Source organism: Bubalus bubalis, chromosome X, assembly GCF_019923935.1.
Source record: "Bubalus bubalis isolate 160015118507 breed Murrah chromosome X, NDDB_SH_1, whole genome shotgun sequence".
Taxonomy (NCBI): Eukaryota; Metazoa; Chordata; class Mammalia; order Artiodactyla; family Bovidae; genus Bubalus; species Bubalus bubalis.
The window spans coordinates 104,548,272-104,575,352 of NC_059181.1; the positions used below are offsets into that span (position 1 = coordinate 104,548,272).

Here is a 27,081-nt window from a genome sequence, read left to right on the forward strand (position 1 = left end):
CAGGGCTGACAGGGCCCTGCCACAGACGAGGAGGGCAAGGGAGACTGCACTGGGCAGAGCCCACCACTACCATCAGTTCTGCCCATTGGCCTGGGACGTGGGGCCGGACCCAGAGCTGGGATGTTGTTCACCACTGGCTGGGGGCTATCCACTGCCCTTTGCAGGCAAAGTGAAGAAGGTGGTCAGCTTACCTTCCTCAGCCTCCTGGAGCTGGGTCCGGGGGAATTAGGAGTTGGCAGGGGCCACCGAGGTGGGGCACGAATGACACCCTCAAGCCAGGGCGCGCCCCCCTGGGGGCGATGAGAGCGGCCAGCTCCAGGGCAGTGTGTGCAGAGCTTGCCAGGGTGAGGTGGGCAAGCGGTGGGTACAGGGCACCCACAGTGGCCTTCCTGTGTCAGCAATGGGGAGAAATGTTGTGATGGGGACACAGGGCGGCTGGGAGCCACAGGACAGCTATGGCCCTTATGGAACGGACCATTGGGAGACACAAAGGAGACCGAGGGGCCTCGGTGGGCAGCCCAGGGAGGAATGGCCTTCCTACCCACATAGGGGTTGTGGTGGGGACAGGCTGGCTACAGGGACAGCTGGGCCTGCCTAGGCCCCTAGTGGATCACAAGTGCCCCCTCCTGCCTCCACGGATTCACGTTTCCACCCAATCTCCTTCCACCCTCAAATCCCTGAAAAACACACTTCCTCGCAAGACACAGAAAGCAGAGATACTGTATAATTCTATTAATCGAAACTTCCAGAATAAGCAAATCCAAACATACAGGAAATAGACTAAGGGGGGTGAGGGGCTGGCTGCTAATGGACGTGGGGTCTCCTTCAGGGGTGATTCACAACACTGTGAATGTACGCAATACCCATGTAGTGTACTTTCACATGGTCACAACGGTGAATTTCATCGTATGTGAATTTTAGCTCGATCAAAAAAAGTTTTTAGACAAAACACACATCGGGTAATCCAAGTGTCATGAAAGAAACAGGCAGGAACCAACAGCGCCAGGGCAGGGGCTGAGCAGGTCCGATCCCATCTCAGGAGCAGGGAGCCGGGCGCCTGGAGTCCTGGGGACCAGAGGAGGGGACCACAGGGAGCCGGGACCACACTGCCACCATGTCATCGGATCTGGTGCGGGACGAGAGGACAGAGGAGGAGGTGAGCGGAGTGGGGCTGGGTGGGCCTCCAGCCTGCCAGCCCGGCTGGGCTTCCACCCTGCACTCGAGTGCTTCCATACCGTGTACTTGTCCCACTTCTTCTCGGGGTCATAGGGCTCCCAGCGGCTGGCGGGGAAGATGTGCTTGTTTTTCTCATACCAGCTCCGCAGGACCACCTTGCCTGCGTGCGACTAAGGACGGGAAGAGGCCCAGATGCTACAGCTCAGGGCTGCTGGATGCCTGCCCCCTCCTCCCTGCCCTGGCAGGCCCCAAACATACCTCATCCTTCTCCACGGTGGCGTCACTGAGCAGCCTCACATCATCATGAACGTCAAAATTGAAGAGGGGCCCTGCAGGGACAAGGGTCCAGACCCCACCCCTCTCAGTTGCCGCCCTACAACAGGGGCAAGCTCGGGGAGGAGGGCATGGCCAGGTGCACTCACCACTTTTCCCTCGAGCCTTGGTGACGATGAAGTCATAGAAGCTGTGGTGCTACAAGCCAAGCACAGGAAAGTGACAGTGGGTGACTCATTTCAGTGTCTCGCAGCTAGCTGCCTGCAAGCCCGGCTCCGACCCTGCCCACCCAAGCCAAAGACCTAGAGCAGGAGGGGCCCCCTCGAATTCCCTGGGTGTGCCAAAGCCTGAGACCCTCCCTACCACCCCACCTGGGGCTGCAAAGACACAGAAGGGACTAACGTGGGGTATGATTAAGTCCTCCTTGATGTACATGAGCTGCTCCACCCCTGCAGATCTGAGGAAGAAAAGACGAGGAAGCCACTGGTCAAGGATACCAGGCACCAGCGCAGGAGGCCTGCGAGGCTAGCAGGCAGCCCAGTCTGGAAGGCACTTCCTACCCCAGCTCCCCATGGGGAGAGGGATGGAAAAAGGGGCCTGAACTCCTTTCTCAGGAGCGCAGTGCCCAGCATGCCACAAGCAGGAGCTGCCACTTGGGGTCCCAGGTGCCAGGCTGAGGCTGCAGAATCTGGTGCACACATTCACATGTACTCACACGCCCACACAGCCCCACCTGAGTTCGCTGAAGTCTTTGCGCAGGATCTCGAGTGCCTTCTGCAGGAATTGCTGCATCGTGTTGCCCTTCTTCATCTTTGTGAACAGGCATGCAGGAAACCAATGGGTTGGGAAAGGAGGATGGAAGCCCAGAAGGGGGCCCTCGAGAAGGCAGGCACCCTGGAACACTCACTGCCCTCTTCCCTGCTCCCCCCAGGCCACTCATCCCAAAGGGTCTGTGAGCTTTGTCAGGACTGACAGTTCCTTCCCACTGGAAGGCTGGGCCCAAGAGCAAGGGAAATGGGGCACAGGCTTCACATCACCTACCTTGACTGTGCGCCGGTGCCCAGAGCCATCCCAGTAACTGAAGGTGATCTCAATCTCCTCACCTACAAGACAGACCTGCTGCTTGGCCTCCAGACCCCTGCCAGATCCCTGGGGCTCAGGGCACTGTCCAGAGCAGCGTTAACAGGAAAGCAGGCATGGCCCCCACCCCGGGCTGCATGCCTCCCACTCCAAGAACTCTCACTCTTAATCTTCTCCTGCTTGGCTTCCCACTCTTGCCGTAGCTCCTCCCGGAGCCGATTCTCCTCCTCCTGGAAGAGAAATGGGCAAAGCAGGGAGGCCCAGGGCTGCTCAGGGGGCACATGTGGCCCCCGCTTCCTGACTGAAAGCCTCTGCCAGGGTCATGCCGCCTTTACCTCCCGGTCTCGGTCAGGCAAGAAGCTTGTGTCCACATCTGGGTTCTTCCCCATTTTCCTCTTCTTTGTGGTGATCTCTTGAGCAAAAGAAGACACAAGAAGTCAACAGTATGATGGCCCTTGCCTCAGGGGGGCAACTGTATCAACTCTATCAACTGTCAGAGGAAGGACGTCACGCCACGTCACATGATCTCTGGAAAAATCCACAGCACAGTCGTGAAAGAACAAGAGTACAGAAGGCCAAAGATGTCTTCACAGGATTATGAAGATGGTTTTGACCTCGCAGACTTCTCCAAAGGGTCTCAGAGACCCTAGGGTCACTGGATCACTCTTTGAGAACCACCAACCTAGAAGATGAGTCCACACTCCAGGGCAAGGGTTCCAGAGCCTGGACAACTTACAAAAATTCCACACCGGGGACTTCCCTGGTGGTCCAGTGGCTACAACTCCGTGCTCCCAATGCAAGGGGCCTAGGTTCGATCTTTGGTCAGGGAACTAGATTCCACATGCCACAACTAAGAGTTTGCATGGCACAGCTAAGAGTTCACATGCTGCAACTACAGATCCTATAAGAAAGACCCAGCACAGCCAAATAAATAAAAATATTTTTAAAAATTCTACACTGGGTACCGACGGCCAGGCCCCCAAAACAAAATCTCCAGGGGGAGCGGAAGCACCCACAAAGCCCCAGTGACACACAGTGAGGTTGAAAGCCTCCCTCTAGACCTGTGCTGTCCCAAAGGTAGTCTCTGCTACACAGATGCAGGTAACAGCCAATGCAACTGACCTGCCAATGGGAACGTTTTAGACACCAAATACTTAATGTTACTAAATAGTACAAAGACTATCCCGGGGTTTCCCCCAAGAGGCTGGCAGGCTCTTTACTCTTTCTCCTGACAGCACTGGCTGCTCCCCTCAAAGCTGTCCCTGTGCCAACCCCTGCCTCAGTTCTACCATACGGATCCCAGACCATTAGGCTTTCTAAACACCCACCCCCTCCAGGCCTGCAGCTGCACCCTCCCTAGTCCTAAAATGTGTGCACTCCCACTGGCTCCACTTCTGGGCACACTCATCTCTCAACTCTACACGCCTCCCGACTCCCCACATCTCTGGGTGCTAATGAAATTCCCCTCACCCTGAAGGCCCAACTCAAATCATCCCCTCTCCTCTGGCCCCAGTGGGGTGCATGGTGTCCTGTGTGACTCCCACCAGGACAGAGACGGTGCCCAGTGTCTGTCCGTCTGCCTTGGTTCTAGCCCATCTGCAAGTGTGTGCTCGGCCCACAGAAGCCCCATGACATCTTAGTTCTTGCTCACCAGCCTTCCCAAGTCTTCCCTGTTACCCCCTGTTCCCTTGGGCAAGAGCTGCTCTGTCCAATTAGCAGCCACTTAATGTCTATGGTTGTGTCAATTTACACTGAAATTATTAACAGTTTGGTGCCCCAGTCACATGAGCCCCACACCTCCGCCAAGGGACTGCATACCTGGTTCCCACTCAGTCTGCCACCAGAAAGCAAGCCCTCTACTCAGCTTTGCCACAGTGAAGACTTGGCTCTCTCTCCTGCCCCAACTTCTGAGGTTCAAGGCCGCAAATGTGGTGAGCAGTCAAGGTTGTTGGTGGATGTGCTTCTTCATTCAAGACCCAGAAGCCAGGACAGAGCTCTGCCCGCTGAACCCATCCCCAGCCTGCCCTCACCTTCCCTTTCCAGCTCCTCCTCGTCCATGGCCACCACCTCCTCCTCCTCCTCGCCTGCCTCCTCTTCTTCCTCCAGGGTGAAGGACAAGCTGGAGATCTTCCGCTTGGCCTCCTTCTTGCGCTCCTTTTCTCGCAGCTTCTCCAGCTTCCTGCCAAGGCACGGGTGGCTACCATGCACGTCCCCACCCCCAAGGCCCATGTCCCAACCCAGAGCCACCTGTGTGCTCAGTGCAGGGCAGGTCCCAGACAGCACAGGCCCAGAGTCCTACCACCCTGGGTCCCTTCAAGTTCACCAGCAGTGCTCTGATGATCAAAAGGCACCCCCACCTCCCGGCTTCCACAAGCAGGAACAGCCTCACCCGCCCCCAAACACAAGCTCCATCTGGAGGGGAGGACCCACAGCTGCAGCTCCTTCGACTGCTCCTTCTTGGCGAGTTGCTTCTCCCGCTCCTTCACCAGTGCCTCCTGCTTAGCCTTCATGTCGTTCAGGGTCACAAGACCTGAGAGTTAAGGAGACAGGGGGGTGAAAGGTGGTCACCCAGAGCAAACCACGCAGCGGGCCTTGGGCCAGGAGTGGGGGCACGAACGCTTTGCATACCCACAGTGCTGGACTTGAGCTCAGCCTCCACGGCATCGTAGTGTGCAGAGAACTTCTTGTCAATGTTGGACTTCATTATGTTCTCCTGTCCAGGAGGCAGAGCAGTGATGATGGCCACCTGCCACCCTACCATGGAAATGGGGACCTGGGTTCTCATCCCAAATGAGTCCCTAGACTATGATGTGGCCTTGAGAAAGACATGGCCCCTTTGCCTGATGGAGGGTCCCACGGGGCTGTGAGAGGCTCTTCCAAGTGCCCAGGCAGCCAAGTGGGGTGGTTTCCCTGCACTGTTCTGGTCCGTCCACATGTCCTGCTCACTCAGTAGTCTGGAGCCGTGGGTCCTACCTGCCTTTGGTATTTTTCACACCCAGCTCTTGAGCTGAAGCTCTGGAGACCCAAGGCAAGGAGTGACAAGAGGAAGCGGAGAGCAGATGGGGGCCTAGACCCTCACTGAGCAGTGTGACTCCCTCATGAGGCCCCCTCGCTCCAGGCTTGCCCCATCCCACTGCATACCACTGTATGAACCTCCACAGAGAGATGGACCTCCGTCTGGCCACACGGCAACAGCCAGGTGGGGGCTTGAGTGTAAACTGAGGCAGCAGTCAGGCCTCAACATGCAGCCACTTCCCCGCTGTCACGGGACCCAAGGCCCCCAAAGACCTAAGTGGGGTGGCCCACCACCAGCGGCCACTCACAGAAGCCCTTAGTGAACCGCTAGCACCTAGGACCCTCCTGCCTGCCTGTTAGTTGAAACGGGTTCAGTGGCCGGCAGAGTGGTTGGGGCCCGCCCTTCCGGAGAGCCACTGAACCCGGGCAGTGAGGAGCCAGAGACACAGGATGCTCTGTACCCTCGAGGGTCGCCCCAATTGCCACACATGCAACCACTGAATGTGGCTCCTTCCTGTTGCAGGCTTGTCACAACCTAGCTCGCCTCAGCCTTTTGGGCCCATTTTACAGAGGAGCAGACTGTCGCCGGCCTGCTTCCGCCCCTTGTTGGAGATTGGCGAGCAGCGTTCCCACCCCAACCCGCCGCCTGCACTCCAGTCCCGCCGCCCAGGGTCGCGCGGGGTCCCAGGAAGTCGGGGCGGCGGTTCGAGCGCCTGCTGTGAGGGGCCCCGGCCCGGCCCGCACCTCAGCAATCCTCTGCTTCATCTGCTCCATCTGCTCGCGCTGCTTCTCCCGCTTCTTCATGAGGTGCATGGCGCGGCCCGCCTCGCTGGCGGCACCCTTGTACTGAGCCATGGCGGCGGCGACGGCGACGACGGACTGGCTGGGGCTCCGGAGCGACTGTGGCGATGGCGGCTCGGTCCGCTGACGCCCGCGCCTTGACGTCAGCCACCAGGGATCGCGCAGCCGCCTCGCCCCGCCCCGCTCCGACATGTGACCACCGGTCGCCCTGCCCCCTAGTGGTCCCGCCCCGCCGGCCCTCGGAGACTGGAAGATCCCGCTCTTCCTAGCTTCCCCATGAATTTCACAATAAGCCCTGGCCTGAGGCTGGGTCCCCAGTCCTACTTCCTTCTGTTGACCCCAAGGCTGCCCCCATCCCAGACCCTTCACGTCTTCAGTCTTGATCTCAGTCTAAGGGTAGATCCCCTCAGTCCCCTTGCTGCCTCCCTGCCTGAAGTCCCTCTGGTTACTTCTGCATCCTTGATTTTGACTCCCCTCCCAGGACTGGGCCCCAGTCCTGTTTCCCCAGGCCACGGGACTGGGCCTGAGTCCCCTCTGCCTCCTCCTCCTCCTTCTTGGCCTGAAAGCAGGGGCCCTGTGCCTCTGCTTCCGCCACCTCAACCCCGACCCCAGGCTGGACCCATCTCCCATTTCCCTCACATTGACCCCCAAGGGTTGGAGTCCTGGATGTCAGTACTAGCTCAATGTGTGGCCTTGGGCAGGGTGATGTGACCTGCTCCCTTCAGTTCAGGAGCTCTGCAATTCCCTGATGAAGGAATTCACATTTTATAGCCATGGGGAACAAAGCTAAATAACGTGTAGTCCCAAGCCTGTGCAGGAGAGCAGGGCAGCCCAAGGAGCCAAGGCCCTGGCCTGAAAACAGCTTTAAGAAGAAAAAACTAAAGATCTAGGCTCAGATTTCAACACAGTTTTATTGGGAGAGTTTGTTTTCTGTGAAATACACTAGAGGATGGGGAAAGGGACACATTCACTTTGCAAGATAAGGATTTCCCACCACTAATGGGAAGGAATAGGGCGGGCAGGGCACAGGGGATTTGGATCCATTTTCCCACCTCCTTCTGCTTTGTTCACACGTCATTTCTCTCTCAGCCAGTACCAGCGGACACAAAGACAAGAAACAAAAACAAGATCAACCTCCAACGAGGCCACACCCAAGCCCTCTCCCTTCCCAAGCTGCGCCAGGGTTGCCAGGGTCAGGCAGGCCCGGCCAGGGTAGCTGTCCCACAGCCCCAGGGCACACCGCGAGGCTGCGGAGGACAGGGCTCCTTTCTCACACAGGGTGGGCCAAAGTTAATAAATTAGAATAAATTACGGGGATGGACTAGGGAAAGGAATGTAACTTTGTGCTGGGAGGGCCCCTTCTTTCCAACACACTAGAGTTGGTGGGGGGAGGCAGGGGGCATCTCCAAAGGCCACTACAGTAGGGATAAGAGCAATGGGGGCAGAAGTCAGCTTTCTTCCACGTTCTTCCCAAACAGAGCAGAAGAATTAGGGGTGGGGGGAAGATACACACACAAGGAGAGGAACCCCCTTTCCCCAGGATAAGGAAGGGCCAAGAAGGAGGATACTAACCAACCCCCCGCCCCATCTCCCAAACCATCACTAAGGTTAAGGATTTGGTCAGTGAATCAATGAGGTGGGTGACAGGAATGTGGTAGGGGAAGCAGAAGATGTTGGAAACAGGGACGCCCAGCCACACCTGTCTCCCCAGCCTTCAGGGAGAACAGACTCAGGTTGGGGGAGAGGGCACCAGGGGCTGGGCTAGGGGTCAGCCATCACTGGTCAGCTTCCCCAAAGACATCATTCTGTTTGCGCTTCATGTTCTCAAAGTCAAAGGCGGAGCCTGCCATGCGCTTGTAGATGTCTTTGATGTCGTTGCAGGTTGTCTCAAAGTGTGTGGTGGCGTCGTAGGAGCAGGAACAGAACACCTGGAAACAGCCAGAGCCCAGGGCCCGAGGTGAGAGGGGCAGGGGCCCTGGGCCGGCAGCCAGGACCCAGGGCCAGGATAGGCTGCTTACCTGGCTCTCGGAACCATCATCGATGGGCTCGTACAAGTCACTGATGGCCACAAACCTGAGGGGCAGATGGAGGGACTGAAACAGGTCTTAGGATCAGCCTTGCCCTCCCTGATGTCCGCCCTCCGGCTCCCTGGCTCCCTTCCTCCCCCCAGCTCCAGCCCCAGCCCCCCAGCCCCTCACTTCTGGTCAATGGGCTCCAGCAGCTCCAGGGCCGGCTCAACCTCCTTTTCGGGATCTGTGGTCTCCACTGTGGTGCTGGCGATGGCAATGTACTTGCCCTGCGCGGCCACGTTGTGTGCATAGGAGATCATGCACACGTAGATGTCTGCCCACAAGAAAGGCTCCATTAGCAGGGGTACGTGGGGGGCTTCTGGGGGCCAAGCTCAACTCGGGCCCTCCTGCCCCTCCCCAGCCCTGCAGAGCTGGCCACATCCCAGCAGCCGCCCTCGTGGAAAGGAAGCATCCCCCGCTAGGGCCTCAAGGCATGGGGACCATGATGTGGATCCCTGCTCTTCCATGGAGGGATTGAGCAGAGAGCCAGCCCCCGGGCTGGGGGTGGGGGGCAGCGAGACAGGGCTACCCCAAAGAAAAGAACACACTGGAGGAAGCCATGTGGAGCTTGGCCTACCTGACTTCCTGTTGACCTGGTTCTGGGGGATGATGATTTGGCAGGAGTTGGCATCGTTGGTGTTCTTGATCGGGTGGCTGAGGATGCAGATGATACGGATAACCTGGCCGGCCTTCCGCACGCGGTCAGGAACATAGCTGGGGTCACAGATCAGCTGCTTGCAGCGGGCCACCTGTGAAAGCACCAAAAGGCCTTGGCCCTATCCGACCCCCCCTCCATGTCTGAGGGCCAGAACACCCAGGGAAGGCTGGCAGCTCTGGTAGGCGGGCCACTCCCCAAAGCTGTCACCATCACCCCTCCCACAGCATACATTCTCCTCCCACACCTCGGGAAGCTGGGCCCTCATCCACAGCTGTCTGCTGACAGCAGTGACTACCGTCTTCCTCTGGAGCCCTGGTCCCCGGGCTGAGGCGCCTGGCCAAGCTGCAGGAGCCCCAGCAGAGCTAGGGTGACCAGGAAGAGGGTCTCAAAGGATGGGCTGAGCCCCACCCAGACCAGAGCGCCTGTGCAGCAGGAAGGCTCACCTCGCCCTCGGACTTCACGCCCACCACCTTGCCATTCTCCATGATGATGTCGTCCACTGGTTTGTTCAGCATGTACGTCCCCCCGTAGATGGCACTCAATCTACAGTGGGGAGAGGAACCATGAGGGTGCCTCCTGGGAGACAAGGGGACCAGCGCTACTGCATGCCCTGCCCCCGGCAGCACAGGGCATGGAGAAGGTGGCCTCAGGCAGGCAGAGCTCAGGAGACCCGGGGGCTCTTCCAAGCTTTGTTGTTACCAGGACCTCAAGACTGAACCTGGAAGGGTCCCTCCTCTCTAGACTTAATGCCAGAAATTTCCAGCAAAGGGCTAGTATGAGGGTAGCTCCTCAGGGAAACATCCTAGGGAATAGAATGAATGGGTCTGAAGAATCCGACCGGAGGTTTCAAGGCCACAGGCCCAGTCCTTGTGCCATCTGACTCCAGCTAGGAGCCAAGCGAGCCCTATCTGTGGTCCTTCATCTCTGCACTTCAATGCCCCACTGGGCTGCCATCACCCGAGGATGGTGGGAAGTAAACTAAGCCCACAGTGGGAAAGTAACAAAACACAGTGGAGATGCCCAAGGGGGCCCTTCCATTGTTGGCCTCAGCCTTCTCCACTGCCAACCAACAGAAGCCACGCCCTCACCTTGCAAAGCCTTGGGGCAGCTCGCCAAGGCCATAGAGTGGGTACAGATACGGGCTCTTTCCATACCGAGCCAGGGATTCGCTGTACAACTTGATGCGGTTGATGGTCTCGAGACATGGCTGGTCCAGGTAGCTGGGGGAAATAGGGTCAGAAGAGGCTCCAAGAGCAGAAGGCCCAGTGCACCCCCACCCTGGCATCAGGCCAGCCTTCCCACCCTTGCAGGCCTGGGAAAGACCATGGGTCAAACGCAGGGAAGGGACAGAAAAGGCGACAGGTGAGTGAGCCCAGAGCTGAGTACGGGAAGTACTCAGGGTGAGCCAAGGGAGCAGCAGGCAGGAGCGGGGAGGGCAGGGTGTGGGCCGGCTGAGGGGTAATATGCCATGCCAGTTTCCCCTCACTCATCAGTGCGGTAGAGCGCCAGGGCATGGCCAGTGAAGTCAATGACATCCTGGCCCAAGTCAAACTTCCGGTAGACGTCACGCATGCTGGTGTTCTGGGGGTCGACGCCCTCAAAGGTCTTGGGGTCGTTCTCATCAAAGTTTGCCACGAACACCAGGAACTTGCGGAAGCGCCGTTTCTCAAACATGCCCATCAGGTCTACGAGGGCCACATGCAAAGCACCACTGAGGTGCGGGCCGTGAACCTCTCCACCTGCCAGGCAGGCAGATCAAGCAGGTGCCCTAACTCCCAGCATGGTTCTCTTGCCGACCACTGTGTGATTTTCAATTAACCCCTCTGTGCTTATTGGCCTGTTTCCTCAACTGTACCAACAGTGATTCTGGCTGGACAGCCTCTGAGGGCCCTCCCAGCTCTGACATTGGGGATGTTTCACTGATTAGGTGAAGCCCCTATCAAAAGCTGAAATCTGTCCAGGACACCGTATTCCCTTCACACTTGGACTTCCCTCCTGGCAACCAGTGGGTGTACACAGGGGGGATGATAGAGCAAGGGGCTTTTGGTACTGCACAAGAAACATGACCTGCAGCAAGGGCCACCCTGCTCTCGATAGCTGTCCCCCTTCCCTCCCCGCCCCGATTCCCTGGCTCACGGGACCCACACTCACTGGAAGCCAAGGCTTCAGTCTCAGTAGATGGTACTTTGTAGATCTTGCCCCCCTTGTAGACAAAGCTGCCCTCCACCACCTTGAAGTCCAGGTAGCGTGTCACCTCTGTATACAATAGCATCTTCACGAGCTGCCCTGCGGGGTGGTGTGGGCAAGGCAACACGGTCAGCGTGGCTCCCTTCACAAGCTTGAGCTGGTCTGTCTGTCCCTGGTCTGCAGTCTGACCCTTCTCTGCTCGTCCCAATCACCCTGCCCCCCACAATACCTCCTTCGTCTCCCTCACCATTGGCCATGAGGAATTTGGGGATCAAGTCAACGTTCCAGTCTCGGCCCCGGCCCATTGTCTCAGGGGGCCCCTCCAGCAACTGAAAACGCTTATACAGCTGCAGACAGGGGAAGGGGAAGAGAGAGACAGAAAGATGCATCTCAAGGAACCCCCTCCCGCCCCCGCCCCCCCACCCAGAAAACCTGGGGAGCTGCTTCATTCAGCACCCCATGCAAGAGGTTAACGAGGGACAGGCCCGGGCCCGGAGCAGCCTACCTCCTCCAGGGGGGTGATGGAGGAGCTCTCGCCCCCATAGTAGGGGTTCCGGTCCATGTGCAGCACCTTCTTCCCGTTCACAGACATGATACCCGACAGGATACATTCCTGAGTGAGGGGCAATGTTCACTGCACTCCCATCTGCCCACATTCCCACCAGCAGCCCTGACCGTGTTCCCCACTCCAACCCTGAGGGGAGAGTCAACCTGAAGGGCCTCTGCCTCAACACACAGCTCCTTGCATCTGTGGCTGGTCGCTCTGCCTGAAATTGGGGGGGGGGGGAGCCTTCATTTGACCACGGTTTCCTTTTATAACCTTGCTGGGTAAAAAGGTGAACAAGGAAAAGGATATCCAGCAGCCATATGGATGGTCTTCAAGCAACCAAGATGCCAAGAAAATCACCTATCCACGTAGAAGCCCACAAAAAGGCAGATAAAAACACAGGGATCGCCTAGCTGGACAAGCAAAGGACCCGAAAAGGAAGTATAAAGAAAGGCTTAGCATGGTGCCGAAATCCCAGGCCCCACCCTGGGCCGCTTTCCTCAAAGAGGAACCCCTGACCCTGAGCTTTCCCAGCCACAGTAGGGGCTTCCACACCCGACTGTGGGGGAGGCGTCTCTCAGGGAAGCAGTCCAACAGGGTTCGGGGGAGGGCAAACACCCTCACCAGTCACTGTCACCAGCCCAAGGACAAAGGCTGCAAATACGCCTCAGCCCCGAGGTCTCCATGGGAAACCGGGGTGGGGTAGCGGGAATGTGGTCACGGTCCCCACCGCGGCTCCTTCTGGAACATTCCCTGGGTCCTCGGGCCCCCTGAGAACCTGGGGAGGCAGGATGAAAGCCCACCCTGGCAAGTCCCCCCGCCCCGACCTGACCGGAGGTCCCTGTACCACGACATCTCCGCCAGAATGAGCGCAAAATGAGAGGGGATGTTAAGCTGGTCCTGGGTAGGGGCCGGGGGTCGGGCCCGGGGAATCGGTCAAGAGAGACAGCCAGAAAAGGGGCCGCTTCTTGGCAGACCGGGCATGACAGGGATGGAGGCCGCATCACGGTTGTTGGGCACGGGGCTGTCTTTTCGGGGACCGAACAGTGCCGCGCAGGCACTGATGGGAGGATGGGGTCGGGGGCTGCAGCATCCCAGGGAGAAAGAGAGGCGGCGCCCTGGACCCCGGAGGCCGCACTTACGGTGAGTCCGGTCCCCAGCACGATCACGTCGTATTCCTCGTCCATGGTCAGGCCTCGGTGTCAGCGCCCGTCGGCTCCTCCTCCTCCTCCGCCACAGCCGCCGCCGCCGCCGCCGCCGCAGTGGACCAAAGATGGCGGCGCATTAGCGCCGCTCGACCCCTCCGCCACGTCAAAGAGTCCCGGCCCCTCCCCTCCGCCGCTGCTGCGCAGACCGGGGGCCCCTGCTGTCCCCGCTTGCCTCCCGGGGAGGGCTGCTGGGACCCGGGCTCTAGCGCTCGCGCCACTCGGCTGGCCACGCCGCCTCGCCGAGGGCCTAGAAAAGACGGCGGTGAGGCGGGGCGAGGCGGGGCGGGGCGGCCTGGCAGACGGTGCTGAGACCCGCCAGGGATCCGTGCGCGGGAGCCTCCCGCGCCCCGCCCCGGGAAGCTCGGCGCGGCCCCGCCGGCTGGGTGCGCGCTGCTGCAGCAGCCCGAGGCGGGCCCCTGGGGATGTGGGGGCGACTATTGTCGTGGCCGTCTCCCCCGCCTCCCTCTCCCGGGCGCTGAAGGCCCCCGCCCTCCCCTAGTCGCTAAGGCGGGGGCCGGGGGAAACCCAGTTTGCGAACGACCCTCTCGGCCTCCGCTGGGTCGCTAGAAAAGCAGCCTCCATCCCTCCATCCTCGGGCCTCCTCTCTCGGCCGTCAGCCAAGCGCATCCTCCCTTGTGCCCAGCGCAGAAATGAATGACAAGAAACCCAAGCATGGCGACCCGTCTTTATTTTATTTGGAAGGAAACCACGAGCACCCCGGGGCTCCTGCCGGGTACTCCCGACAGGAACAGGTCCCAAACCCCGTGATCACACCCAGCCCACCTGCCATGGAGGTCCCTTCCTTCTTAGGCCAAAGGAATAAACCCCAGTGTACGCCTTATTGTTAGCACATCACCAAAAAATAAAACAATAACGCCAGCTAAGCGGGACAGACAAATAGTACTTCCACACTCCCCCCCAAACTCAGGGAATGGAACAGCTCCTGGCTGCTACAAGGAACCCCATAGAGCCTGGGAAGGGAGGACTGGCTACACAAAAGCACTATCAACAGCAAGGAGCAAAGGTGGAGAAATGAGAATAAATAAGGAGAAGCGGGGTGGATTTTGCAGAACTAACGGCCCCTACCTTTATAATGATCAAGCCTGGGAGATCTGTCTACTGTCTATGCAGAAATATATACACCTTGTGGAGAGAGATGTGGTGGAGAGTGGACAGCCCGGGGAAGACCCTCAGCCAGCTGAACAGGTAGCCTGACAAGCTAGGGGGAGCCAGGGAGTCGTGGGATGGTGGAAGAGGGAGAAGTCTTCCTGCCCAATGGGCCTCTGATGGGGAGGTGACAACCTGGACCCCAGCCACACCCTCAACTCCCCCGCAGGTGTGGAATCACACGATCTGGGTCAAAGTGATGGTGGGGCCCTTGTGGTCGTCAAAGCGGTCCATGGTCTTGAGGCTGAGGATCATGTGCAGGCCGTAGGTGAAGATGAACAGCATGAACAAGGAGGTGAGCAACCCCATCCAGATACCCGGGGAGAAGAAGCCTGCACAGTCGCTAGCGTAGGAGAACTTCTTGTCTGTCACATTGAAGGCCTGGATCTGAGGGACAGAAAGCACCGAATGGCCCCACCCAGAGAGGCAAGGTAAGTGTTCCCCAGTTGGTGGGAAGAGAGCAGCAAGGGGATGGGACTACATTCCCAGGCCCAAACCTGAAAGGACCCAGAGACCCTTCACAGGCCTCTACTCCCCCTCGAACCCCTCCTCCAGCCAGGGCTCCCCCACTGTCAGGCACAGTCCCTCCTCCCTTCCTACCTGGAAGTCCCGAAAAGTCAACTGCCAAAGAGAGGGCTGCGTGTAAGGCACAAGGAGGTTGCCATCCTCGTTTTCACTGCTGACATGCTCACAGTGGAAGGAATAAATGCTGGGCCCCGTGACCTGGGAGGCATTGAAGTAGGTGACGGAGCCGTTGCTGTGGATTTCCAGGTTCTCCAAGGTAAACCAGTACCGGGCAGACACTGAGTAGAAGCTGCTAGCCAGAATGAACCTGGGGGCGGGGGGGTGCCGTGGAGTGGGGTCAGGCAGCTGGAGAGGCTGGAGCCACAGCAGCCCACCTGCCCCTGCCTCTCAGACTCACTTGAATGTCACCATGGTCCCAAAGAGTGAGTCATATGTCAGCACCAGCCTGCGGAGGAAGAGGGGTTTTCAGATTCTGGAATGGCCTTGAAAACACTTCCGAGCAAGGCCCTCAGGTCTCCTTCTACCTGAACTGCACCAGGTCCTCCTGCAGAGCCACCTAAAGAACCAGGGCCCTAGCTTGACAGATAGGAGACCTGAGGCCCCATCCCTTTCCAAGTCAGGAACCGGGTAGCACACAGGTGCCCCACCTCCAGCTGAGGACTCCTTCCTCTGGGTTCCCTGAACCCCCAGACTCCCTCTTGGAGTTGCTTAAGGTGCTCAGGCTGGGCCATGAGGCTGCCCAAGGGGGTGGCACCGGGATCCAGGGTGATTAGGAACTGTTAACAACCAAGGCCCCAGCTAAGGATGAGAAGGCATGAGCAGGCAGAGCTCTGAGCAGCAGCCCCACCCTACACCACCACCTGCGTCTTCACGCTGAACGCCCCCCAACACAGACCCAGGCAGGGGCACGCACTTTGCCCTCACCTGGCAAAGGAGTCATTCCAGAAGGAGCCAGTCAGGTTGAGGTCCTGGACCCCAAAGGTGCGGGAGGTCAGGTCCTCCCAGTGCTCCCCGTATGCCACTGAGAAGTTTTGGGCCCAGAAGAGGATCCGGGTGTCATAACTGTCATTGTAACTCACGGGGACATTCATTGCAGGCGGCACCACTGTTCTCTGCAACAGCTGGCGACCCAGCCCCCCAGTCACCATGGCTACATCACGGGCCACCTGCAGACAAGAGCCCACAAAACCTTCTCTCAACAGCCCTTGAGGCGAGCCCTGAACTAGATAGCCTGCCCTTCCTCTCCCCACTGAGCACCATCTCTGGTCCCACCAGTGATGCTCATATGCAAAAGCTTCCTTTGAGCAGCTTTCCCCTAAGCCTCTGTGACATTGCTAATCTTTGCAACTTCAGAACACTTGGACTTCATGTCCGAAGATGCCAGCCCATAAGGCTAATGGGGTGAGATAGGCAGTGGTTGCCTGACTTCATGGCTCATCCATGCCCCCCACCCCTACACCTGCCCAGAGGAGGAACCAGCCCCCCTCCAGGCTCCCCGACCACACCTCCTGGAGCCCTGGGCATGGGCACGTACCCTAGAAGGGCGGACCGCCGTGAGGGCCGCCGTGTAGGGGATGTCTTCTGACTTGAGTGTGCTCAGCACCTGCCCAATGACCTCATCTGAGGGGTCGGGGAGAACAGAGACACAGGTCAGAGGCAGCCCCTCGCAGCCACTGTACCCAGCAGAAGCCAGGAGAGGCAGGCTGTACCCTCCTGTGCCCTCTCTGGGTGCCTTCTCTGGATGGCGCTCTGTGAGATCACCTTGTGGAGGCGAGCACCCCTAGACGTCTCCACTGTGAAGCCCTTCCCACCCTAGCAACCGGTATGTCCCCGTGTGGGACACCAAGCCCCTCCAAGAGCCGGCTCCCATCAACCCCCAGTAGCATTTTCCATTTCAACAGCCACTTCTCATCATCCCACCCACTTCTGGCCTCCCCTGGGATACCATGGCCCCAGTCACCGCCTCCCCCACGTGGACAGAGAAAAGACAGACAGCTACCGAAAACACCAAATCCACCATGGCAAGTTTCTGGTGACCTTTCTGGGAGGAAGAACTGTCCTCTCTAGTGCAAGGGAGACAAGTTCTCAGAACAGGTGTTTGAAACAGTGCTGGCGTGTTAAACCCCCAGACCCTAGGGTGCAGGCTGCCTGGGTGGAAGTTGGCTCCAGGCTGTGCTGAGGAGGCCCCTGGGCATCCAACGCTTGGGCCGAGGCCTAGGGACCTTGCCCAGTTGCCAGGGGCTCGGAGAAGCAGCCAGGCCCCCTGGGAATGGAGAGGGACTGAGGAACCTGGGCCAGCTCTGCATGGCCAAGGGCTGGATAAAGATGGAAACCGTGCACCTTCCCCGACCCCACTCACCATTGCCCATGAGGACTTCCTTCGGTGCCATCAGACCCGAGCTAGGGAAGAGACATAAAAGTTCGAGCTGCCCAAATCCTGATGGCTCTCTGCCACCCATTGGGCTGCCTCCTGAAGCCCCTCCAGGCCCTGGCATTCCCTGGTATAGCCCCGCCACCTAGCACACTCGAGCTGGGCCTCCAAGAGCCACACTCACCACCACCAGTCTCCCCTCCCAGGACCTCTGCTCACCTCGCGGCCCTGCCTGGAATCCCCTGTGCTTTCTCCCCCAGCTCCAGAGTCCCGGTCATGTCCCTGCCACCTCTCCATGAACAGTCCCCGCTAGGCAGGCTGGTTCCCCGCTAGCGAGGCCCATGCCTGGCTCATCTCAGGAGGCCTGAGAGGCCTAGCTCAATGCTGGGCACTGACTCCTGAGTCCCAACCCGGCTGGAGGGCCTTCCTGCCCCTTCTGGCCAGACAGATGCCTTCTGGGAGGGCCTCAGGGTGCTAAATGGAGGACCGCTTGGCTGGACAGAGTTGTGCCCCCAGAGCTTGGGCCCTGAGGCTAGAGGCCCAGCCGTACCTGGCTGTGTAGGGCAGGCGGATGAGCAGCAAGGCCGGGATGCTGGCATTGAGCTTCAGTTCCTGGAGAGTGGCCAAGTCCACGTGCAGGGGGCTGGCCCCGAGCTTCTCCTGCATGTAAGTGGTCAGAGTGCTGATCGCGTACCAGTCAACGGCAGGAAGCACCAGAGAGGAGGGGGCCAGGTCCAGGGCGTTCTGGGAACAGCGGGGAGATAGGCAGATGAGTTAGCAAGGGGCCACGGGACCAGGGCCAGCCACCCAGACCTCGGTGGCAAGCCACACCTACACTGGGTCTCACTCCAGGTAAGAAAAAAAACACACCACACTCCTGGCCCTGACACTTGGCCTTTCCCCATCAAGCCAATGTCTCTGGTTCCTGAGGGGACAGTTCCTATTATGCTGGTGGAGGGAGGCACGGGGTGGCCTCCAGGGTCACCGGCTGGGTGTAGACTCTTACCTCCAGGTTAGAAAAGGCGCTGTCTTGCTTGTTTCCAAACACGCCACCATATGCTGTGAAGTCCTCAATGCTCAGCTAGTAAAAGGGAGAGAAACAGCCTCTGAAGGTTGGACAGACGTGGGGCCAGGGCAGGGGGCAGACACTGGCCCTGGGCATTTCTGCAGGGCCAGCAACAGCTCATTTAGAGGCAGGTTTGATCTGGAGCATGAGGGTGCATTTTAGGGGTGGGGGCATGGAAGGTTCTCTTTCTTTCCGCCAGCAACCCTCTCAGCAGGGCGAGAAGACAAGGAAGGCAGTCACAGGGTTGGGAGAAAATGTGTGGGCAGCTGACTCATGATAACCTCAGGAGTAAGAGCCTGCCTGGAGATAAGAGGAACTTCGGACAGAAGAGGGAAGCTGCGGGGAGGGGGCTGGGAGCAGCTAAGAACATTGATTGCATGCCCCCGGGGCGGAAGGCCCAGAAAAAAGAGAACCTACATGCCAGCTGCAACAGCTGGAGCCGCCTTTGTCCAGTCTGCACGGGACCCTTTGCAAAGGAGGGTGAGAAATCCCCCCTCCCCGCCCCAGTTTTTGTGGAAGGGGACAGATATGAAGATCTCAGAACACACTGGACCAACCACGGAAGGCTTCTGAGCACTCTGGACCACAATCACCCTGACCCCCATCCTTCTAATCTCCACAACCTATGGATGTCCTTCAACTTTCGCCCTCCGCTCCAACTCCCAGCTTCCTCTGGATTTTCCCAGGGAGGCCCAGAGGTGATCTTAATCAGCTTCCCTGATGTCATCGTGTTTAGTATACACACCTGCCCAGCCTCCTTGCCCTTCTGGGCAGGAATCCTGAGCCTCTCTGGTGTCGAGGCTATCATTCAGAAAGCCTGTGTGCACTCCCTGTTCGAAATCACCCAAGACTTCTGCCACATTTTAGAACTGCGACCAACCCCTTTCCCCCTCATCTCCGGGCTCCTCAACTGACCATCTCCTAAGCCTTTCTCTCACTCACTGTACTCCAGCCACATCAGCTCTTCCACAGGCTCACCCTTTGCACCTGCTGTTACCTCTGCCAGGAATGCATACCTTCCTCCCCCAGCCACATGGCTCCATCTCTACCTCCGCTTAGATCTCTGCTTCAATACCACCTCCTCAGCGAGCACTTGCCTGCTCCCTCTTTATGTTACACAGCATTGCCAGTCACTCTGTCCCTGAGTCTGCTTCCTTCTTATCTAAGGACTATAGCGCTAATGTTATATCATACCAACTTAGCATTTACGTAAACTTCTCACCCTCGCAAGAGTGTTAGCTGCTTCGGAGTAGGGGCTTGGGTGATTCTGCTCATTGCTATGTCCCCAGCACTTAATCAATACCTGTCACAGAGTAGGTAGTCTATATTTGACAAATGAATGAATGAATGAATGCCATCAGATGGGGTGGGGGGGCGCCAGCCAGATCTTTTACATGGACTATCAGAATTGCTCCTCACTGCCCTCTGATGTCAGTGATGTCTTTTTACAGATGTGGAAACTGGTATTTGCTGAGTATTTCACATGTCCAAAGGCCAGTAAGCAATAGAATTGGAACTGAGTCAGAGTTCCAGTCTGACTACATTATTCACAACCTCCTGGAAGGACTACAGGCCAGCACAGCTACCACCCCCTGCCCACAGAGCAAGACCACAAAGGGAATGACCCAAACAGGCCACCAATGAGGAAGAGACAAGCAGAAGCTCAATAATCTCGCAAACACTAATCCTACACTGCCCTAGAATCTTCTTGTGGTCTGCATACCTGCTTTAGGGCCAGAAATGCCCAGATGGGAGGGTAAACAGTGTGCTGGGTATGAGCACAAAATCACAGTGGGGGAGGGGTGTCCAACAGACTCAGGCTGGAATAACCTGGGACTTGCACAAGCCATGGAACTTCAGCTGATCCTACAACCCTTAGCTCCTTAGGCAGTAAAACCAAGATAATGACATCAGCTCAGCTAGTATGAATGAAGCACTCAGTAATCGATCAATCATTCTTCCATTCTGTCTTACGATCATTACAGTCAGAATCACAACTCTGCCACCCAATAGCTATGTGACCTTGGGCAAGTCACTTGCCATCCTTGGGCTTCTCATCTGTAAACAGGGTTCATCATCCTTGCCTTGTAGTGAGTCAGGTAAGGGTTTGGCACTCAATCAGCATCTGGCCTCTGACCCCTTATTTCCCCCAATCAAGTGGGTGCCATTTCTGGGCCCCCGCCATTCCCATGCTCAGCAGAGTGGCTCAGTGGGCTCATGTTGTGCCCATAACCCAGAGGTAGACGGATGGAAACCATCCTCTGCTAGCTGTTTGTCTTCCCAGGTGGCGCTAGTGTTTAAAAAAAAAAAAACGCCTGCCAATCCAGGAATCGTAAAAAGATGTGGGTTCTATCCCTGAGTGGGGAAGATCCCTTGGAGGAAGGCATGGCAACCCACTCCACTGTTCTTGACTAGGAGCATCCCTGGTGGCTCAGACTGTAAAGAATCTGCCTGCCAATGCAGGAGACCCAGGTTTGATCCCTGGGTTTGGAAGATCCCCTGGAGGAGGGCATGGGAACCCACTCCAGTATTCTTGCCTAGAGAATCCCATGGACAGAGGAGCCTGGCGGGCTATTAGCCCATAGAGTCGCAAAGAATCAGACACGACTGAAGCGACTTAGCAGGCACGCACCATTCCCACTCAACATTCTCCCGCAGGCCTTCCCAAGGAAGGAACCACACCTCTCTGCAGTTTGGACAAGGTCACTGCAGCTTCCCTCGGGGAATGGGCCTCAGTGTCCTGGGGGAGAGGGGGCTGTCTCCTGAATGATGAAGGGAGAGAGGGTTGGGGGAGGCGCACCTTGTCCTGCAGGAACAGCAGCACATTTCGGGGGCCCAGCTCCAGGGCGGGGTCTAAGTAGGTGGAGAGCTGCATGTCGCTGGTGATATGGCCCTCGTGGGTGTCGGCCGCAGGAGCCCACAGGCCTCTAGCAGGAGATAGAGAGGTGCTGTCAAGCGGGGGCTTGAGATCCGAAGCCCGTGGGCTCCCAGCTTGATGCCTGGGGCCCAGAGCCAGCGTCCTTGCTACAGGCCTCCGAACAAGGAACAGCCCCCCCTGGGCCTCGCCGCCCCCCGCCAAGGACAGCTCCGGAGTCGAGCGAGGGCCCCTCAACCGCCGCGGCGCGCAGCGCAGCCCGCCCCGCTCACCGGTCACTCGACCACAGCACCAGCGGCACCTGCTGCTCCGACGTCGCCGCTGCCGCCGCCACCAGCATCAGCGGCAGCCATGGCATCCGGCAGAGCGCTGGAGCCCACCGCGTCCCCGCCCGCACCTGAGCCGCCGCGGTCGCCGCCATCATAACCTCTCGGCCTGTACTGCCAGGACCCACCGCGGCCGCCGCGGATCAGGTGACCGACGCCCCCGCCCGAAGTCCGCCTTGAGCTGCCATTGGTCCGGGCGCAAGACGGCTCTCCAGACTCTCAGGTGATTGAACGATGTGGCTGTCATTCACAGCTGCTCCTTTTCGCTGGTTGGCTGTACGTCTCTCCGGGCGCGCACGCTACAAATAATTAAGGGGGCGGGGCAGAGCTCCTTTGGTTCCCACAGCCCGCCTGCCAATCTGCGGATGCTGGTGGGTGGGACCCAGCAGAAGGTACTGGGCGGAGTGGGCTCCGCTAGTCCCCGCACTCACGGCTTACCGTCTCCCTGTTTTAAAACTTAAGCATCAGGGTCTTTTCCAATGAGTCAGTTATTTGGCCACCTGATGCGAAGAACTGAGTCCTTTGGAAAAGACCCTGATGCTGGGAAAGACTGAAGGCGGGAGGAGAAGGGGACGACAGAGGATGAGATGTTTGGATGGTATCACCGACTCGATGGACATGAGTTTGAGTAAACTCCGGGAGTTGGTGATGGACAGGGAGGCCTGGCGTGCTGCAGTCCATGGGGTCGCAAAGAATCGGACCCGACTGAGCGACTGAACTGAATGCTTAGAATAGCAAGAGGGCTTTCTTTTCCCCGCAGTTGGACCCTCCCTTATACAGGTAAGGAAAGAAGAGGATGCCCAGGAGAGCGTCCAGAGAAACACCAGCACTTGCTAGGGGCAGGGAGGAGGATCAGAAGAGAGATCGGAGAGGAGCATCAAGGAGGAGGGGGAAAACCCTGGGAAGTTTCAAGGACGCCATGATTAACAATGTCAGTCTCGACTGCTGCCAGGAAGCAGGTAAGATGAAGACAGAACACTTTCTTGTACTTAGCAACACCAGTTTGCTAAGAGTGATGTCTTTGTGAGGAAGTGGAGACACAGCGTTGATTGTTCCTTTCTCGAAGTTTGCCTTCAGGAGAGGAAAGAGACAACTAGAGCCAGAAGATGTGAGACACCACCTCAAATGAATTGGGAGACTTTCATCTTTCTCTGTGCCTCTTTTTTTTTTTTTTTTTCTTAATATATATATATTTTGTGTGTGTTTACAAAAGCACATACAAAACACTTACAATGTTTCAGGTGCACAGCTACGTGGTTCTTATACACATATGTTATTTTTATAATAGACACATCTATTATTGTTAGGTTATTTTCCATTATAGATATTTCAGATAATTTTCCATTATAGGTATTCCATTAGTAATATTGACAAAATATTGACTATAGTTACCTATGGTATACAGTAAACCTTTGTTGCTTGTTGCACATCTATTTTTTTTAATTAGAATCTAGAAATAAAAAAAAGAAATCTAGCAATCTATTCATACTAAGTCAAAAAAAGTGGAATCAAAATGTCATGTTTTTTAGCTATATGCCTCTTTTTTTTTTTTTTTTTTTTTTTTTTTTTGGCCATACCATGCAGCAGGTGGTGTATTAGTTCCCCAACCAGGGATCAAACCCAAATCCCCTGCATTGGAAGCGTGGAGTCTTAACTGCTGGACCACTGAGGAAGTCCCTGTCTGTGCCATTTTTGATTTCTCATATTGGCGACCATTGGAATCTAGTGGGTAAGTAAATGGGTGCTGTTTTGTTTTTTTTTTTTAACATTGATACATATACTGGGTTGAAGAGTATCCCCCTAAAATTCATGTCTATCCAGAACTTGTAAATGTCACTTCATTTGGAAATTAGATCTTTGCAGATGTGATCCAAATAAGGTCATGCTGGAGTAAGGCGGGCCCTAAATCCAATGACTAGTATCCTCCTAAGAAGAGAGAAGTTTCGACACAGACACACAGGGAAGGCCAATCGATGGTAGAGACAGAGTTTTGCAGCCACAAACTGAGGAGCTCCTGGAACCACCAGAAACTGAAATACACAAGGAGAAATTCTTCCCTAGAGCTTTCAGAGGGAACACAGCCCTGTTTACACCTTGACTTTGGACTTCTAGCCTCCAGAACTGGGAGAGAATAAATTTCTGTTGGTTGAAGCCTGCCCATTTGTGGTAATCTCTTATAGCAGCCCTGGGAAACTAAAACACTATATGTTTGCAATTTTTCATAATAAAAAATATGGGGAGATAAAAGTTTGATCATGCCCGTTACCAGCAAGGATGTTGGGAAATAGTCTCGCCTACATGGTGGTGAAAATATCAACTGGTTGAACTGTTTTTAGAGGATAATTTGGCAGCATCTAACAAACTGAAACCTGTATGACCTTTAACTAAGCGGTTTCCCTCTTAGGGATCCATTCAATAGAAATGGGCTTCCCTGGTGGCTCAGATGGTGAAGAGTCTGCCTGCAGTGTGGGAGACCTGGGTTCGATACCTGGGTCAGGAAGATCTCCTGGAGAAGGAAATGGCAACCCACTCCAGTGTTCTTGCCTGGAAAATCCCATGGACAGAGGAGCCTTGCAGGCTACAGTCCATGGGATCATAAAGAGTCAGACACGACTGAGTGACTTCACTTTCACTTTCAATAGAAATACTCAGCCAAGCGCACACAAAGAGAGCTTTTGCAGCACCGTTTGTGGTTACAAAGATGTGGGTACTTGGGACTGGACATCAGGACAGTGTCCAGCCACTGCTGCTGCCATCCCTGCCCCTCAAATACCATCTCCTTGGCAGAATTCAATCTATGTGACTCCCCCCCTAGCCCCACAGAGCTGACAGACCACTGATCACCTCTACTCATCAACTGCTTAGGAGATTGTAATCATGGTTGTCACAAATGTGGCTTCAACTACGACAGTGGCAGTTGAGCTGAAGAAAGGAGGTGGGCTTGCCATTGTTGAGGAAGACAGAGACTGGAGGTGGCTCTTGGATCTGTCTGAGTTGGGGACTAGGAGACGAGGTAAGTTGGGGACAGTTAAGTTTGGGTTGTTTGTGGGGCCCCTCAGTGGCAACGTCTGAGTCAGTTTCAGGGAGAGCTTTTTGCTGGAGCTCACTGTGTCCCCAGAAGACCAGGAGAGGTTGGAAGGCTTAGGGCCATGATCTAAGTTGTGTTTAAAAGGGCTGATTTGGCTGTGGGAGCAGAACGGATGAGGTGGGGAGAGTGGCAGCAGAGACCAGCAAGAGGCTGCTGCCCTTGTCTGGGAGGAAGGTGATGGGGCTGGACAAGGTAATTGAGAGGCAGAGGAAAAAGCCAGATAGACTGCAGAAGTCACTGCCTGAGCATTGATGTGGGGCTGATGTTCGAGCAGGTGGCATGGTGGCAGGGGCCCTGGGAGCATCTGAAGTGAGAGATCAGAGCCAGGGTAGCCAGCAGATGGGGAAGGGAGAGACCAGAGTCCACATGCTCGAGTCCTTCCCTGTCCTTGCTCTCGCTCTCTGCCCAGTGGCTCAGTTGCATCCCCCTGGTCTGTCAATCCTGCTCAGCCTGGTGCCCCAAGGGAAAAAAAACAGGGATCCCCCCGCTGCCCAAACAGGGCATCACAGCATCACTGAAGTCCAAATTTGAAGGGAAAGATTTTCTCAAAAGGTGTGACCTTGAGGGCCAGCAGTCTCCTGCTCCCCGTCGTTACAGAGGCCCACAGATGCTTTTCTTCTTTGCTCAGTTCCCACAGGTCCCTGGAGTGGTAATCCTCCGGAAGCAGTGGCTGTGGGCCAGGCACTGAGTCGGACTCAGACTCTGCCCCTCAAGTTCCCAATCTGATCTGCAGGAGACGGGACATCAGGGGTCCCAGCCCAGGGTGATGGATGTTCAAAAGGGAGACACACAGGGCCAGGAGGGAGGCACACAGAGGGGCGCGCACCTGAGTCTGCTTCAACTGCAAGGTGACATCTAAGCTGAGTCCTTCAATAAATATTGACAGCACCCATGAGTACCTTCTGTCTGTGGCTTCGTTTTGTGGGTGAAAGCATTTATTCATGAAAACCCACCTGGGCCCTCACCATCCCTGTGTCTTCTTTTAATACAATATTGGACACATCCCCAAATCAGTGTAATATCTGTGTGCTGCGTGGATTACCTATGTTGTGTGGACACGCATCACCTTTACGTTACACACATCACATTATTGCATGTGAAATAGATAATAAAAGGAGCCCCCATCACCCGCCCCAGACTTCACAGAGTGCTGCCAGGTCCTGGGCAAAAATCGTTGTCCCCAAATCCCTTTCTCCTGCCCCTCCCTGCCCCCCGGAAGTAATTGCTAGCCTATATTTGCTGTTTATCATTCCTTTTTCTCTTAGAGGTTGACCACTTCAGGATGCCCCCCTAAACAGTCTTGTGCTCAGTCTGTTGATACTTGAGCTTGACAAAATGGCATCATCCTGCTCATAGACCCACACAGGGGACACGGGGAGCATCAGAGCATCCTCATGGAGTAAAGCCAATGCCTGGTTTTCCTCTTCCATTGGCAGATGCTGGTGCTTCTTACTGTCCCTTGGTTTGCCGGGAGGCTCTTAATGACCTACAGATGCAAGATGTCTCCGGGGCCATGGTCGATGGTCCTCTTGTTCACAATGATTCCGTCTCCTTCCGTTTAGGAGCACCCCTCCTTGCCCATTGCCGGCCAGGAGACACACTGCAAGTGGCAGGGTCAGGGTATCAGGAGACCCACAGGCCCCCTGTGGGAATCTTTCAGCACCCTCACCACAAGTGACTCGGCAATGGAACGTTGCTTACAAAACCCTGAGCTCCATGCTGTGCTTGCTGTGAGACAGGTGAAGGGGGCCACCACCTCACTCCTGCAGCCCATGTCACCTGGAGTGCTCCCCAAAGTGGAGTCCACACCCTGAGCCCGCTCACCCAGGCGTCACACAGTCCTCCCAGGCTTACCTTCCCCCACACATTCCTTGTGTGACTGAAAAAGAAAAGATGAGAAATCCAGATGTCCAGCTCAATGACTTAGCAAAGCAAACTTTGCCTTGGCATTGCCCAAGTCGAGAATTCAAATGTCTACATCCTCATTCCCTTCCCATCACTTCCTTCTCCCTTCCACCAGTGAGCACACACCTGATTTTTGGGGTCATCTCTTGGCTTTTCATAACTTTACCAATTGTATCAGCCCGTTTGGGGTGCTGGGACAAAGTGTCACAGACGGTGGCACTTAGAAACAGCGGAAGTTTATTGCTCACCAAGGCTTGCCGTCAGAGATCAAGGTACCATCAGCATGGGGGAGGGTCTTCTTCCCAGGTTGCAGACTTCTCATTGTATCCTCACTGGGCAGGAGGACTGAAGAAACTGGAGCCTCTTTGATGAAGACACTCATCTCATCTTGAGGACTTCACCTTCATGAGCTCATGACCTGAGCACCTCTCCCAGGCCCCCACCTCCTAATAAATACCATTAGGGCATTAGATTTCAATATATGAGTTTGGACAGACATCCTGACCATGGAACCAGATAAGCAGGCATCTCTCAATACAATGGTTTTGTTTTCTCTTCATTGGGACTTTGTATAAGTGGAATTATTCAGTATTATATTTGTGTCTAGATTCTGTGCTCAAAATTGGTAGGTTAATGTGAGTCATTGCATAATAGCCACATGACTGCTGTTCCTCTGGACAAATATTATGCCAGTCATTGAGCCCTTCTGTTGAGGGATATTTGAGTATTTTCCCACTTTAGCTA

General features: G+C 56.2%; 3 protein-coding genes and 1 long non-coding RNA gene across 7 annotated transcripts; 1 reads left to right on the forward strand and 3 right to left on the reverse strand.

Annotated features, from left to right (window-relative positions):
- Positions 1–710: 710 nt before the first annotated feature.
- FAM50A (family with sequence similarity 50 member A) lies at positions 711–6,521 on the reverse strand. Its single transcript, XM_006043622.4, has 13 exons — positions 6,289–6,521; positions 5,158–5,242; positions 4,960–5,059; positions 4,560–4,708; positions 2,865–2,941; positions 2,693–2,759; positions 2,491–2,552; positions 2,183–2,259; positions 1,852–1,906; positions 1,599–1,647; positions 1,435–1,505; positions 1,236–1,346; positions 711–1,126 (listed from the first exon to the last, which is right to left on the reverse strand). The coding sequence occupies exons 1-13, from the start codon at positions 6,397–6,399 to the stop codon at positions 1,118–1,120; spliced, it is 1,023 nt and encodes a 340-aa protein (XP_006043684.1). The 5' UTR covers positions 6,400–6,521; the 3' UTR covers positions 711–1,117.
- A 716-nt stretch (positions 6,522–7,237) lies between these two features.
- Positions 7,238–13,270, reverse strand: GDI1 (GDP dissociation inhibitor 1). The gene is made up of 11 exons (XM_006043623.4): positions 12,949–13,270; positions 11,765–11,872; positions 11,507–11,606; positions 11,224–11,358; positions 10,559–10,757; positions 10,161–10,292; positions 9,516–9,615; positions 8,992–9,163; positions 8,544–8,688; positions 8,364–8,418; positions 7,238–8,273 (listed from the first exon to the last, which is right to left on the reverse strand). The coding sequence occupies exons 1-11, from the start codon at positions 12,991–12,993 to the stop codon at positions 8,121–8,123; spliced, it is 1,344 nt and encodes a 447-aa protein (XP_006043685.1). The 5' UTR covers positions 12,994–13,270; the 3' UTR covers positions 7,238–8,120.
- Positions 13,271–13,685: 415 nt separating this feature from the next.
- Positions 13,686–21,491, reverse strand: ATP6AP1 (ATPase H+ transporting accessory protein 1). The gene is made up of 10 exons (XM_025276907.3): positions 21,291–21,491; positions 20,944–21,070; positions 18,084–18,158; positions 17,628–17,821; positions 17,066–17,106; positions 16,241–16,326; positions 15,631–15,872; positions 15,104–15,151; positions 14,782–15,013; positions 13,686–14,568 (listed from the first exon to the last, which is right to left on the reverse strand). The coding sequence occupies exons 1-10, from the start codon at positions 21,440–21,442 to the stop codon at positions 14,359–14,361; spliced, it is 1,407 nt and encodes a 468-aa protein (XP_025132692.1). The 5' UTR covers positions 21,443–21,491; the 3' UTR covers positions 13,686–14,358.
- A 143-nt stretch (positions 21,492–21,634) lies between these two features.
- LOC102399267 lies at positions 21,635–25,327 on the forward strand. Of its 4 annotated transcripts, XR_006548877.1 has the most exons (5): positions 21,635–21,736; positions 22,105–22,303; positions 22,929–23,073; positions 24,160–24,357; positions 25,061–25,327. It is a non-coding gene; the product is annotated as an uncharacterized LOC102399267 (long non-coding RNA). The 4 variants fall into 4 exon arrangements; XR_003106704.3 differs by lacking the exon at positions 21,635–21,736 and having other exon boundaries at positions 21,946–22,303; XR_003106707.3 differs by lacking the exon at positions 21,635–21,736 and having other exon boundaries at positions 21,946–22,303; positions 24,210–24,357.
- The last annotated feature ends 1,754 nt before the right edge of the window (positions 25,328–27,081 follow it).